Source organism: Thermobia domestica, chromosome 12 (assembly GCF_964235325.1).
Source record: "Thermobia domestica chromosome 12, izTheDome1.hap1.1, whole genome shotgun sequence".
Classification (NCBI taxonomy): domain Eukaryota; kingdom Metazoa; phylum Arthropoda; class Insecta; order Zygentoma; family Lepismatidae; genus Thermobia; species Thermobia domestica.
The window spans coordinates 210,984,968-211,000,177 of record NC_137465.1 but is presented as its reverse complement, the minus strand read 5'-3'; the positions used below and the strand labels follow the sequence as shown (position 1 = coordinate 211,000,177).

The 15,210-nt window shown below is 37.7% G+C and overlaps 1 protein-coding gene across 1 annotated transcript in view; it reads right to left on the bottom strand.

Annotated features, from left to right (window-relative positions):
• LOC145667018 (succinyl-CoA:acetate/propanoyl-CoA:succinate CoA transferase) overlaps positions 1 to 15,210 on the bottom strand; it is a 125,811-nt gene that overhangs the window by 41,255 nt on the left and 69,346 nt on the right. The window contains exon 3 of the mRNA XM_081734704.1: positions 13,815 to 13,963. Within this exon, the coding sequence (XP_081590830.1) occupies positions 13,815 to 13,963 (149 nt within the window). The remainder of the gene's footprint in view (positions 1 to 13,814; positions 13,964 to 15,210) is intronic.

The window sequence follows — 15,210 nt, the reverse complement described above, 5'->3', positions numbered from 1 at the left end:
CCAGTTCTATCCAGCTCCATAAGCCACGCAAAGAGGTTTCCTGTGGACCGTGACTGTTGCCTACCTCAGAGGTGCTGACATCCATTAAGTTCTATATAGTCACGCAAAGAGGTTTGCTGTGGGCTACCACTGATGCTATCCTTAGAGGTCCAAAGTTCGATCCCGACTTCGTAACCACACGAAGAGGTTTGCTGTGGACTTGCATTCTGATCGCTGCTCTGGGCTTGGAAGAGGAAGGCGTGATGCATCCACTGATCTATAGTATCTATAATTAGTGCGTGATTAAACTCATTATCGTGTGGTATGAATATAAGATCAAAAGCTGACTTCCAAGACGAGGTCGAAACATGCCAAGTAGCCAGTAATGGAATTTAATGCATAAATGATAGATTCACTCTTAAGACAGTTCTAAGCGATATAGCCCAAGGCTCATCTTATGCCTGGCGTATTACTTCAAATCACTTTGATAATATGATGATCTTTGTGAGCAGACAGAATCTATATTATTGAATTCAACTCTGTTAAACTAACTTTTATGACACACAGAGTTTGACCCTGGTTTAGCAGATAAGCAGTAGTGACCAACAGATTCCCTTTGTTGTATGTATAGCTTATGTAAATAAACAATCATTGTCATTATATGTCTTCTCTCTTATTACATTTCTTAAATAAGGTTAACGAAAAGTTGTAAGAACTAGCAGCGTTATATTAGCGAAGGTTCACCAAGTAGTTTATAAAATACGAGGAAGGATCAAATGAACACCTGAAAAGTTTATAATAAATTTCAAATGTTGTGCTATTACTTTGAAAGTTGGCAATATTGCTTCTAACAGCATTCTCTTTCTTCAGTAGGTGGCAGAGAAGTCTAATCAAACAAGCGCCAGCACAGGAGCAGTTTCGAGATGGCCGCCCCACTGTCCACATGCACCGTATTAGAACAGCGTTCGGTGATCCGGTTTTTGAGTAGTGAAGGTGTGAAACCAATTTAAATTCATCGTAGGATGGCAGCAAAGTATAGTGATTCATGTTTGTCCCTGCAGCAAGTATACGAGTGGTGTAGGAAGTTTAAAAGTGGCGTAATATCTGTGGAGGATGCTCCTCGACTGGGAAAAGCTTACCGCGTCGTGACCGACAACAACATTGCGCTAGTGGAACAGCTTTTAAAGGACAACAGGCGTATTACCCTGAAAGAAATCGCAACAATAATGAAGATTAGCTTTGGTTCTGCCTTCCAATAAAATGTCAGCAAGATGGGCCCCACGTCGGTTGACTGTTGAATTGAAAGATCGCCGCGTCGACGCCTGTGACGCGTCGTTTCAGCGCCGGGTGATGCATTTCTGGACAGGATTGTTACAGGCGAGGAGACCTGGGTTCACTATCATCAACCAGAAACCAAGAAAGCGAGCAAGGAATGGCGGCATAGCTCTTCGCCTAAACACACACACACACACACACACACAAATCCGCACTTAACCATCAGCAGGAAAGGTCATGCTCACTCTCTTCTGGGATTCTAATGGAATAATTTTGGAACATTACATGGAAAAAGGAGTGACAGTAACCAGTGCCTCGTATTCAAACGTGCTGAAAAATCAACTTCGCCCTGCAATCAGGGTAAACGGCGAGGACTTTTGTCCTCAGGAGTACTCCTACAGCAGGACACGCCCGATCGCATACTACCCGTTTGACCGTTGAGACTATCGATGACATCAAATTTGAGTCTCATTCATCCACCGTATTCACCAGACCTTGCCCCCCAGTGACTCATTTGTTTGGACCACTCAAAGAAGCGATGGGCGGCAAACATTTCAATAGTGATGAAGAGGTGAAATATGCAGTGCACGAGTGGCTACAATCTCGATCAAAAGAATTCTTCCACCGAGGTATCCATGCACTTCAGAACCGGTGGAATACTTGCATTGAACATCAAGGGGACTACGTTGAAAAATAAGAGTTAAGATTTCCTTTTCATTATTACATTCTAACATTTATTACACTTTTAAGATTTTCATTTTATTCTCCCTCATAATTACGTCCTTATTTACGATGAAGTTGCAGGGGCTTATCACCCAGCCTCGTTAGGAAGAAGAAACATATACTGTTTATTGCATTGCAGATAGCATACCCTACAGGGGAATCATAGGTCACACTATCACTGTACTACCACACCGACACTAATAAGAATAGTAATATTCTAAGACAAGAACCACTGTCTTGTTCTAATATTTTATATTATATATATATATATATATATATATATATATATATATATATATATATATATATACAGCGACTCAAAAAAAAGTATTCATACAGCAACACGAACTACAAATCTCTATTAGTCCTAACAATCTGTATGAGAAAATTAAGTTTCTAATGCTTTGTGTGCATACCATTGAAACAAATTATTGCCTTCAGACGCCTTGGCATGGATCAAATGAGCATTTTGGTCATTTCTGGAGAAATCTTAGACTACTCGTCCAAAAGTATCTTTTGTAGTGCTTCCTTGCTCGAAGGACGGCGTTTCTGCACTGTTTTACCCAGATAATTCCAAAATGTTCGATAACATTGACATCTGGGGTTTGTGGAGGTGTCGGAAGCCGTCGTGGAGCGTTATACGTAACCATTCCCTAGTTTTCAAAGCGGTGTGCTTAGGGTCATTGTCCCGTTGGAAAACAGACTGTCAAGACAATTTCTGCACACTGTTTCATAAGTTACGGCGCAACACACTAATATACTTATTAGCATCCATAACCCCTTCAATAAAAACTAAGTTTCCCACTCCATAAGACGCCATGCATTCCCGAACCATAATACTTCCTCCTTCGTGTTTTACTGCAGGGATAATATTTTCCGATTGCAATTCACTGGCTTTCGCCATACCCATCTTTGCCATCTGATCCGAATATATTAAACTTCGATTCATCAGAAAATACAACAGTATCCCAAAATTTGTTTGGTTTAGTATGGTATTCGTGGCAAATTTTAGGTGCTTTTGTCAGTTTACTTCTGAGATCTATGGATTTTTTCTGGCTGTCCTAGTATGAAAATTGGCACTATATAGCACACTTCGTATAGTTTGGGGTTTCACAGAAGCAGATGTTGCGATTTCTTCTGCCAAAGACAGCACTTCTGAAGGGGCCTTTACGTGCTAAATTGACTACTTTCTGTTGGTCACGGCGTGTAGGCACTTTTGGGTGTCCTGATCTTCGTCTATTTTCTGTTGTTCCAGTTTCTTTGTACTTCTTTCTGATGAAACTAACAGTACCAAAACTAAGTGAGAGAGTTTTTGCAATTTCACGATGACTCCTACCTTTTTTATAAAGAGAAACAACCCCACGTTGCGTCAAGGAAAGATGACTTTTCGTGCGCCCCATGTTGACTACTGGCACTCACAAGAAGAGTAGACTAACAGACATGCAATGAACTTCGAGTAGCAGACAATCCAGGTACAGTACGATTGCTCGAGTTGAATAGTAGAAGTGTTCAGGCACAGAACAGGATAACAGTCCCCCTGTATGAATACTTTTTTAAATATCACAATAACGTGATTCACACTGTGTTCGTCTTCTTATAGTTTTGGTGGATTTTCAACTCCTGCAACTGTTAGTACTATTCCGTCTCTTTGTTTCAATATAACTTTTAATTTTCTGCTCTCACATATAACTCACCTACGACGAAATTTTTGTGTGTATTAATACTTTTTTGAGCTACTATATATATATATATATATATATATATATATATATATATATATATATATTAGTGGCGGATTCAACGGGGGCTATAGCCCCCCCTTGACGCTCAGGTATACACTGGATAAAATGGGCTTCAATCCTGCTTTACACTGAATAAAACGGCAAAATATGGTTTAGCCAATCCCCTGATCATATCCTGCATCCGCCCCTGTATATATATATTCGGGTGTTTTAAAAATGGCGCCCACGGACCACAGAGCATTATTATACAAGTCAAAATAAAGCAAAATATATATATATATATATATATATTTGTATACTTTTCGAGTCCTCGTCTGGAGACGCAAATTGCACTATGTGGCAACGTCGCAAATGAAGAACATAGATTAGATTTATCAATTTATCAAATAGTTATATCAATTCTTTTCAGATGGCAGCTAAGTCGATATTGATTGACACCAGCATCACTTATTAGCGTAGCAAATCGATTCAACTGCTTATTGTATTCGTAGAATGGCTCCAAGTTAATCTGCGACGTTGCCACATTATGAAATTTTGATTCGCCATAGCGGCTGAAGGAGGCCCCGGAGGACATATCATATAACATTTTCGATTTATTTTGACCTGTAGAATAGTGCTCTGTGGTTCGTGGGCACCATTTTTAGAACACCCGATATACAGTATATCCCCATTCAAAGAGATGTCTGGTGCTTGTGATCGCATAATAATAAAACGACTGAATAGTCTGACAATTTTAGAACATTGTTAGTACTTATCTCGAGCTTGGTTCTTATTATGTCGGTATGATTTGAGGGCTCATTCCTAAGGGAAATATGCAGGGATCGAAATTAATACAAACATTATAAAGTACCGCACGAGTTACTCTGGAACATCAATCAAAAAAAAAAAAAAAAGTAAAAGGAAAAGAAAACAACTTATTACAAACACACATCCCAAAGTTTTGAAATTTCTCGTTCAGAGAGAGAGAGAGAGAGAGAGAGAGAGAGAGAGAGAGAGAGAGAGAGAGAGAGAGCATTATCAGGACTGGATCCAGAGTTTTCTAACGGGGTTGCACCAATAATCACCACTTTATTTGAAGTAAATTCAATTTTTTTAAAATGACTTTAGGCATTTGTGGTGTGAATGAGGAATTAACCTAGAAATCCTCAGTGTCTGGTCTCGGAAATCGAATCCAGGACTTTCCGAATGCAAAGCCAACGCTTTACTAAGTAAGCCATGACCCGCTTTGTATCGGTATAATTTTCAATATGTACAGAACTAGCTTGCTGCTTTAGATCACGAATTTCTTTAAATCATGGACACTTGGAATATAATGGATGTATATTTACAACAGAGAGGGGTTACTGCACTTTGAAACTCCAGCCCTTTGAAACTGACATCGCAATACGGGAAAACGCTGTCCCATTTGAAATTAATTCTGCAAGATGGTAACTATCTCAAGGTAGATTTTTATACTGTCACTTTGACCAAGGGCGTATTGCGTGGGTAAGAAGTACAAAAATTTATACCCAAAAATCTTATATTACGCACTTCTATTTATTCTTTCATTGAAATGCGCATCCTAAGGGGGAGGGAATCAAATAGTTGCAATTAATCTACTCTCTAGATGGGAAGGACGGATATTCCAGCTAATATTCAATGTCAATGTGTTAATGGTCAATAAACAGTATTATTTCAAAGAACATAACGTTATATAGTTTTATATGAGTTAATGAATAATTATGCATTGCAGCATAAACTTCAAATAGTAGTAATAATTTTCTTACATTCTGGGCATTGCTAAAACAGAAGCATATTCAGACTCCTTTGTTACAGAAATTACCCACCATATTTCAGAGTTTCTCAAGACTTTTCTCAGCCGTTCGAATCAATTACGAAGAAGCGCCTCTACCACTTCCGAAACATGCGCCATCCCCGCATCGATTTCTCTGACGTCATGGAAATTCTGGGGGTGTGGTTTGACGTCACAGCATCGGGTCGTAGACCCCAGAGCGAAATGTGTGTCGAAATTCCGCAGGTGCTCGTGACTGTTACGTAATCCTGACAAAGCACATTAGGAAAGAGCGCAGCAGATAGATATTTAGTAACGTTTAGCAAAGAGAAAGCCTACATTTGTTTCCGAAGTCACCGAAGAGAAGCAAAAACAAACGAAATTTTAATATTTTAATGATTTGTAAGCTTTCTATAAGAACTTGCACACCTGTTCTCTTTTTCTTCTAAATTTTGTTTTCAATATTAATGTATTTCTGAAATTTTTAAATGAAGTTCCAGATAGGCCTTTTTCTTTTTAAGCTATATTGACTAAAAACACCTATGGAAGGTGAACGTGAATTTTTGAGAAGATGTTTTATTAGAGTCCTATTTACATGTGTCATGTATATATCCTCGCACGAAAGCGAAAATAACTTTACAAACTTCCAACTTTGATGGGCGGTCACGGGATTCGAACTTCGTTATTCAAAAGTAATCTTACGAGTTACAACCCACACATTTCTAACCCCTATGACATATGCAACCCAGCCATCTCGTATATCTTGCGGGATTGGATACCTTTAGTAGTTCGCTTTAAAAGAAAATCCGTTTATCCAGGAAAATAGCCCTAGAAATATTAACCTTTATACGAAATAAATTGAAGTATTCGGTGTAGTGTCCCAGTTTTCTATTTACAATGTGGACTATATCACGAAAACAAATCAAATCAAGTACACACTTACAAATAAAAATATACTTAAATTATTCAGACAGCCATGAATAACTTACTGTATAGGTCTATTATATAACAAATTAGAGGTAATAATGTATCTTCCCCATTCTGCAAAATGGCTCTACATTTTACAATTTGTGCAGACGTGGTGCGCTTCCTTCCACAACCAGTGTGATAAAAACTTCTGTATATGGAAAAGCGTAAATCTGTTTCTTCTCCCTAGTCTAATGGCTACAAATTTCGGAATCTTTCGTGTAAGAATAGGCTTCAAGATGCATCATTCGCTTACGTTCAGCGGTATGTTTCCCTCATTGTATTCTCATACGTACCACAAAAATGCTCAAACCAAGACGAACGGGAACATGCTCTCGTTATCTGGAGAAATGATTACTTTCTAAAGATTATAAGAAACTAAGAGAAAAATAGTTTCCTGTTGTTAGGATTTTGTAACAATATCGATACATATACAGGATGGCGCAGGAAAACAAGAAAATTTTAATTGACGTAAAATGCAATAATCAACACAGAAAAGAATATATTTAATCATTCGGATGCATGTAGAAAGTATACAATTAACAAGAACATTAGCTATGGCACTTACAAATTTACTTCTTTAAGACATAAGGCAAAAAAAAAAAAAAAAAAAAAGTGCTCCATCTCGTCATACACTTATGATTCCAGTATGTTTTGGAAATTCCCTAAAATGCTCAGTTTATTACGTCTTGAGGGATGCCAATGAGTCCTCCTTTAACCCTCAGTTTCAGTTCAACGATGTCTGCAGGCTGCGTACTATACTCTTTGCTTTCGAGATGTTCCTATTGATTTGCCAGAGAGAGAAATGGTACACACTGAGTTCAGGAGACCTCAGTGGCCATAGAATGCCACCATTTTTATCAAACGCTTCCAGCGCGAGCACACGTCCCGCGCAACTTCAATACTTCATTATTAATACATGACAAAATCTTCTCAATGTTATCTTATCGGTAGCAAACAAATGCCAGTCATACAAAGTTGCCAATTCTAGATTCAAAATTTCCCATTTCCTTGTGCCACACAGTATGCATATTCTAGCTTTATGAACACGATATAGGGTAAATGTGCCACTCCTCGACCACGTAACTCATTTTCATATGGTCTTTAATCGTTGTTCACTGAGTGGAACAACTTACAAGGATGCAACTAGCTCACATGTGTTCCTAAAGCTAATTTTATCTATATTCTATCCAAAACTGAGATAACTTATACCATTTATGTAATATTAGTCGGAGAAACACCAATGACTGTTATATATATATATATATATATATATATATATATATATATATATATAGATATATATATATATATATATATATATATATATAGTGTTCGACCACTTTTCGTTAATGTTCAATCACATACTGTTTAGTCGTCGACCACTACTAGGTTGATGTGTTTTTAATTATACTATGAAGGCTAACGCATAACTAACTAATAACGTCTGTAGATGCTACATCATTAGTTTTTCAAGTATCACTTCGCAGTTTCGCACAATAGTCCCTGAGAATAAGTAATTTTGTGATAGTAAAAGGAACCAACAAATTCATTTAAGGTTCAGTGGAATGCAGTACTAAACAGGCTTCGTCTTCTCGTATAGAATGTTAAACTGTAGGCCCTGTGACGATAGATGCCTAGCCACTCTATAAATAAAAACCCTTTACCTCGCACACATTTTTCCAACCTTTGGGCCCCAACACTTTTCCTGATTTAGGATACAGTTGAAAGCTGGATTTGTCAGCATTAAACATTCGCTCAGAATCATTTAGGATATTCGATTGCCCTGTTTCTTCCAAGCATTTCTCAAGGTCTTGAAACCAGAAGCGAATGTTTTCCTCGGTTTTAGTGTATCACGTCTTGTTCAAAGTTTCGAGAGTTCGGGACACGATTTGCGGGTGTCATCTCATCTAAGCCTGGTATCAGGTTTCACCAGGTCGATTGTCTTTAAACAGCGTTTTACGTTTTTCTACATCGACAATTTCTTAAACACTGTTCAGAAGATCATGTTCCTTCTGTGGAAAGCCCCTTTTGCTCATACTGTATTAATGAGCCAGTTTGCTAATCCCTCCTCTTCTTTCTGGGTTAGGTACCCATTCTCTGCTCTTCGGTACTGTGACCATGAAATTTATCCATCAGCGTTACCCAAGGAAGTCCATTGATTGTTGATGTCTTTCTATGGAGTGCTGTTTTTTGCAACAAGCCTCCAGAGGTTATTGTAGATCCTCGTTTGAATAAGCTGGCAGTTTAAGCTTAGGCATACTAGACTCATTGGGCCTTATGCAGAGTCGTTTTGACGTATGATTAGCATCATGCTAAAGGCCTGACTACTCCAGGAAACATATCTTAGTCGAACTCCTTAGTATGGCACTAATCACGCGTCAGAACGACTCTGCATATAGCTAAGGCCCATTATCTCTAAATGAATCAGGAAAATTCTTAAGGACATGCAAGGAAAGCAGGCGTGTTTCAGACGTAAGCTGATAATAGCTATTGCGCAAACAATATTTGAATACAGTTCCACGACAAAGCGAGAATGGTGTAGTTCAGTATTAAACGAATTAGCCCAAATATAATAAATTTATTATTCAAATGAAATGTCATACCCTAACAGTGCCGTTATTTTGCATGAAAACCTTGGGAAACTGTATGAATGTCCAGTTACTTGAATTTGAATTTATTTTGTGGCCTTTAGGCATCTAAGGTTCCGGCCGGGATAGGATGGGGAAGAGGATGTTGAAAGGTAGACGGCCAGGGCCTATTTTGTAGGTACTATCCCAGCATTTACCTAGTGTGGATGAGGGAAAGCCCTGGAAACACCTCAGTCAGGATGGTCATCCGAATGCTAAACCAACGCTTTATCATTTTTTTAAAGTTCGTCTCAATCGAGACATTCAGCCTTAAGGCTCCTCGCATCAGTTTGGCGTAATCCCATGAGCGGCGGTTAGGGGGGCAAGAGGGGGCAGTTGCCCCCCCCCCCGCTTTTTTGAAGTGGGGACCTAATTTATATAGTTTCATTTGGAAATGTAAAAGGATGTCCACACAATTTGGAGAAAAGATCTCTGACTTTTCAATGACTTTCCATGACGAAAGTTCCAGATTTCCCTGACCCCTGAATAACTTAAAAATACAGAAGTAAAAAACAAACCCCAGCCTCCACATTCCCCATAGTTGGCCTTGTTCTCTTATGCTTCTGTTTCTTTCTTTTTTCAATTTTCTTTCCAAAGGAATGTAAATTTACAAACATGTGCATTAGTCCGATAATGATTAGGCCTACATATTACACAAAGTTAGAAATGAAAATGTGCAGTATACAGAGTACTTCAAGACATGAAAAAATTACATATTATAATACCAAGTACACAACATTATAATATTGCCTATAGTAATAAACAGTTCATACATGATTTTACTGAATATTAAAAAAACACACACACACACTATGTAACACACACACATTACTTTTGCTGGTGCAGTTGTTAAATGCAACCCATTTAAAAATTTGTTTTCATCCTTTCATAGTTTTCTTCTCATTGATCTGAATATCCTTCTTGTTGACTCCGCAGTTTAATTTTCTTCCCTTCTTCCTCCAGCTCCTTTAGTTGTTGCTGAATCTTCCGTTTCTCTCTCCTCTTTTCGTCTCCAGCATTTATTTATCTTCTCTTTTCCAAACACACCTGATATTGTCTCATTGAACTTCTCACTGAATTTATCATACCCCTTGTAATTATTAATCCTGATGATCCACCTATTCTCATCACAGAATCATATATGATCCGATGAGCAACCAGAGATTCTTCTTGTAAGTTCTCAACAATGAGAATTTTATTTATTGTGAGACCACTTTCAAAAAATGCGTTTCCGTGACTGACAAAATTCCGTGACTCAACAAAATTTCATAACTGACCATAAGTCAACGAAGTTCTTCCCATTTCTTAAGACTAAGTAAAAAACTCATCAAGTGCAATACCATCTCTGTCATTGGCTATGAATTCATTCTAGTGTTCATTAAATTCTTCAGTTTGAGCTTTCACTGTGAGCTGGAGATATTATTTCTTTGCGTTCTCAGCCACTTGTGCAGATATCCTCTTGGCACAATGCAATTCTTCTAGAACAGCGTCTACCCTTTTGAGCAAATATGCCAGGATGCAGTTAGATGTGTTTCTCGCAGAAAATTAGTTTCAACAACTATATCAGAGAACACTGACTCCCTCAATATCATCATTGAGAACACCACATTTTGTATCCAGTAACAGTAAAGAAATCAACCCTATTTCATAAATTCAGTAATTGAACAATGGACCTAAATCGATTTTTTTCCTGACTTTCCCTGACCAATCTGCCATTTCCCTGACTTCACCTGATACATTTTTACTTCCATGACCTTTCCCTGACTTTCACTTATTTTCCAGAATGTGGACACCCTGGTAAAGGTTTTGTATGTATTACTGTTTCATAGAAAAAATGCTGCCATATAATATTTGCCGTTGCGTGAGTACGTATTGGTTATTTGTCTTCCCATGGAGTTAAGAAAGCTACAGGAATTGCGTTTTAATTGCAATTCAAAGCAATTAATATTGCAATAGCATATTTCTTTAAATGTCATAGCATATGCTTGCAGTACTTACTGTATTTCATTTTCTAAGAGAAAAAAACATTCCTTTAATGGCATGTGTGGAATTAAAACTATACGTTGTTCATTAATCCCCAGTTTCAATATAACTTCTGCAAAACAAGCCTCATTATTCATTACTATAATTAATATTATCTTTTCGATTTATTTGTTTTGCAAATTTGTTATTAAATAATCTGATCACACAGTTTTCCAGACAGAATTTTAAGATGTTCATGAGCAAGAACTCAAATCTCTTCTTACATGTTTAAGAGTATAAAGTGCTAGTACGTACCTGTATTGCTCTTACGAATTAACATAAAATAGAAATACGATATAAGGCATTTTTAAGTGAAAAAAGATAGTATCCTATTAGTTATACAACCTTTCATCAAACAGTGTTAGAAACAACCACAAAATCTAACATTGATACACAATTGTTCAGATCATGTCTTGCCCCCCCCCCCCCACTTTTAATGTCCAACCGCCGCCACTGCGTAATCCAATTACGACAGGGACACGAGCACAGAAATATCAAGGACAGTTTAAAACGCCCTTGTCTTCAGAGGGATTCGAACCCCCACTGGATCGCTGCCTCATGATCCGAAGCCTAACAACTGAGACCAATATCATTGAGCCACTACCATTCGGTGAATATTCAGTTACTAACAGTAAGATTCAGCAGATACTTATACAAATGTAAATTGATCACTGAATTAATACTTGGATCAAGGAATTCTGGAAGAAAATACAAACGCAAAACAGGTCGGACACTGAAAAAAAAAAATAATAATAATCCTCGACCAGTACAAATTTATTATGAAAAGTAGTGGTCGAACACTAGTAAATGTTTCTGTACACCATTATAACTTCAGAATTGGTAACTAGGAACTCACTTCATGTAGATAAATCGAAAGTTAGTCGTTATTTCGTAAGTCGCTGTCCGACCACTAGATTTTATCGATTTATTCTTCAAATCTTACAGTTATCACTAAAATTTTATTACTAAAATGTGCTCTACAGTTCTATGCAACAGAATAATATGTGCATTTCTTACCCGGTGCGAAAAAACTACGAAAAACGGAGCACTGTCGTTCCCCTTTGCAACACATTAAAGCTGTCAAAAACTTAGCGAGTCTTGCATAAGCATACATTTGATTGGCTATTACCGAATGCATGTGCAATATATTTTGACAATGCCTTTGGAATTGGTTCAGAATAAGCTATAATTTAATTATATCGGAAAATCATGCTTTTTTATCGGAAAATAAGCCTAATACACGGTATTAAAGTGAAAAGTGGTCGGCAACTAGGGGGTGGTCGAAGACAGTTACAACCCCCCTACTATTATTTTTTTTTTTTTAACAAACAGGCAGAAAGACATTACGCTTCTCTAAAAAGCTTTAGTGTCACGGTGTAGTACTCCGCTGGAGTTTTTGAAAAGCAATGCGGATTAACCTTAATGAGTCAACAAAACACTCCATTATTTCTGAAGAAAGTTCTGTGCGCTTGCGACGCGAAAACAGGTGGATGTACTTTGGCCGAAGCAATAGGTCGTGAGAAATTCCAACTGTTGTATTGAACTTTGCAAGACCTTCCGCCCTTGACCAATCAAAGGTCACGAAAACTCTACTCTTTCTGCGCAGATACTTTATAAACTACTTATATGTTATTTTCAACGAACTTAAAAAGTTCGTTACTGAATTATCTATTTGTGTCTGTCTGTCCGTCTGTCTGTTGTGATTTTTTTTTTTTTCAATTTTGAACCCCGTATTCGATAGAGCAACAAAAACTATCTGAGAAAGTGATTAAATTTTTTGCGTCACTCTTCCGTTCCCGAGATACTGGCCAAAAAATGGCCGATTTCCGGAGGTTTAAAAAGCCATATCTTAGGAACCGAAAGTCATAGAGAGATCACATTGGTGTTGATCAATACCTAACCGGATGGTAAATATTTTGGTAACAACCGGTGGCCAATGTCCAACTGGTCACTGAGTTGGCCAGTGGTCAGCAATTAATATCGGTACAAAAATGTTTACCATCCTCTTAGGTATTGATTGACATCAATATCATCTCTCTATGACTTACCGTTCTCGTAATATGAGCCAAAAAATGGCCGATATTTAGGGAGCCATATCTCGGGAACTGTAAGTCATAGAGAAATGGTATTTTGCGAATTTTTGTGAGAAACAGAAGAAGGTGCGGATAAAAATATTTACTTTTATATGTAAGAACAATCAGTTATTTTTCCCGTTCTATCTCCATTCTTTTTAAGTTCGTTCTGGCAGGAGTATTCTCAACTGGTATTGATTGGAGACTATTTCTTGAGAAAAATATAAGAAAAAGTGGATTTCTTTACTATGTGTTTTTGAATGGCGAAGTTGTTTAGTTTATTCAACCAAACACGTTGTAATTATCACAGATTTATTATCCGTCTCTGCATAAAGTTCGAGCACAAGAAAGTGTATCTGCTGATCTTTACACATATTCTATCTTCGTAGACTTTTTGAAATTTTTTTTTCTCCTTAGTTTGAAGCGATAAAAGTTTACCTTTACGGAGGTGACTTTTTCAAGAAGCCGCCACTGCTTACACGTAGAAACTAACGAACTGCGATGATGAAGATACATTATTTTTGCAAAAAATCAGTTTAATTTTAGTCGTACATAATCTGTACACAGCTATAAAATTAGCTTTGTGAGGCCTAGAATCTAAATTGTTAGCAATAAACGAAGCTTCTAAACTTACCTGTATTAGGCAAACATCTGGTTCGATTATTTTCCTACTAAATACCAACGGAATTTCATGAAGAAAGATAGGAATGGGGTCGACACGACCTTCTGCTACCGCCTTTCGAACGTTGCCAGCCATGAAAAAGGACGTGCCTCGAAAAATACCTAAAAGTAAAATAGTTATACAGGTATATTCCATTAAGTAAAATGAAATCATTCAGTTTAACATGTTATGATTATACCTGTTAGGCTAAGAGAAAAATTAAATTAATCTTTCAGTATAATGTCCCACGATTATGCCCTTTACGCTAAGGGAGACTATGATTAACACGAGTGACTGATGATGGAAGAATTGGTGGATTTAGGATTGATTTCTGGGCTTTCGGCATCTATGGCCATGTTAGCCCATCATGTACGAGGGAGGACGTCCCTCGGCAATCACACTTATCTGGGAAAAGGGGAGGAAGAAAGGATTGGGGAGGGAAGGCAGCGGCCTGGGACCTATATGTTAGGTATCATCTCGGATTTGCCTGGTGTGAATGAGGAAAACCATTCAGGATGACTGCCCTGATAAAGCTTTTACGCTTTTTCGACCGAATGTCTTCACCAGGAATAGAACCCGGGACCGTTCGAACCAAAGACGAGAGCGTTAGTGACTACGATATGAAGGATCAAAAAAGAATTTGTGGAATCAGTAAGTAGGAGGAAACGGGAGTAGGCCTACCCCGAGAAAACCCAGACATGGTGTTATCCACCACAAATTTACTCAGTCAGGATAAAACCAGGGACTCCATGTTAGGCTAAGGGAGACGGATGATTTAGAAGAGTGAATAATGGAAGAATTGGTGGAATGAAAATATGGGAGGAAACGGGAGCACCCTTAAAAAAAACGACACAAAGGGAACGATGCTGTCCACCACACAATTATTTGACTGGGATTGAACCAGGGACCCGACACACCAGAGGTAAACTCTCTAACACTGAACTACCGTGTACCTCATATTGTATTAAAACAAGAACCATACACAACATAGGACATTTTTAACTTTTCGTCTCGCAATTCCTCGCAGTTCTGCTCCTCAGACTGAAGCAGGCAGTGTAAACAAATGTAAAGTGAAAAAATAATAGATAAAACCTATGCCCTGAGTGAAATTCGAATGAGCTACAACTTTTGCGATTTTCACCTTAACACTTTAATTTAATTTTTTTTTATTTATTTATTTATTTTTTAGGCGATAGGATAGTGTTTTCATTATTCGATTAAAAAAGTACCAATACATCTTTTCACTGCGCTTCTTTTTGGTTTTTCAAGCTGGAGGCATTGTAGAACACGTTACATACAGTTTCACGCCTTTCTCCGTCAAGACAGGAAATAATGACGTCATAACTTTTAAAAAATATATTTTGGTTAT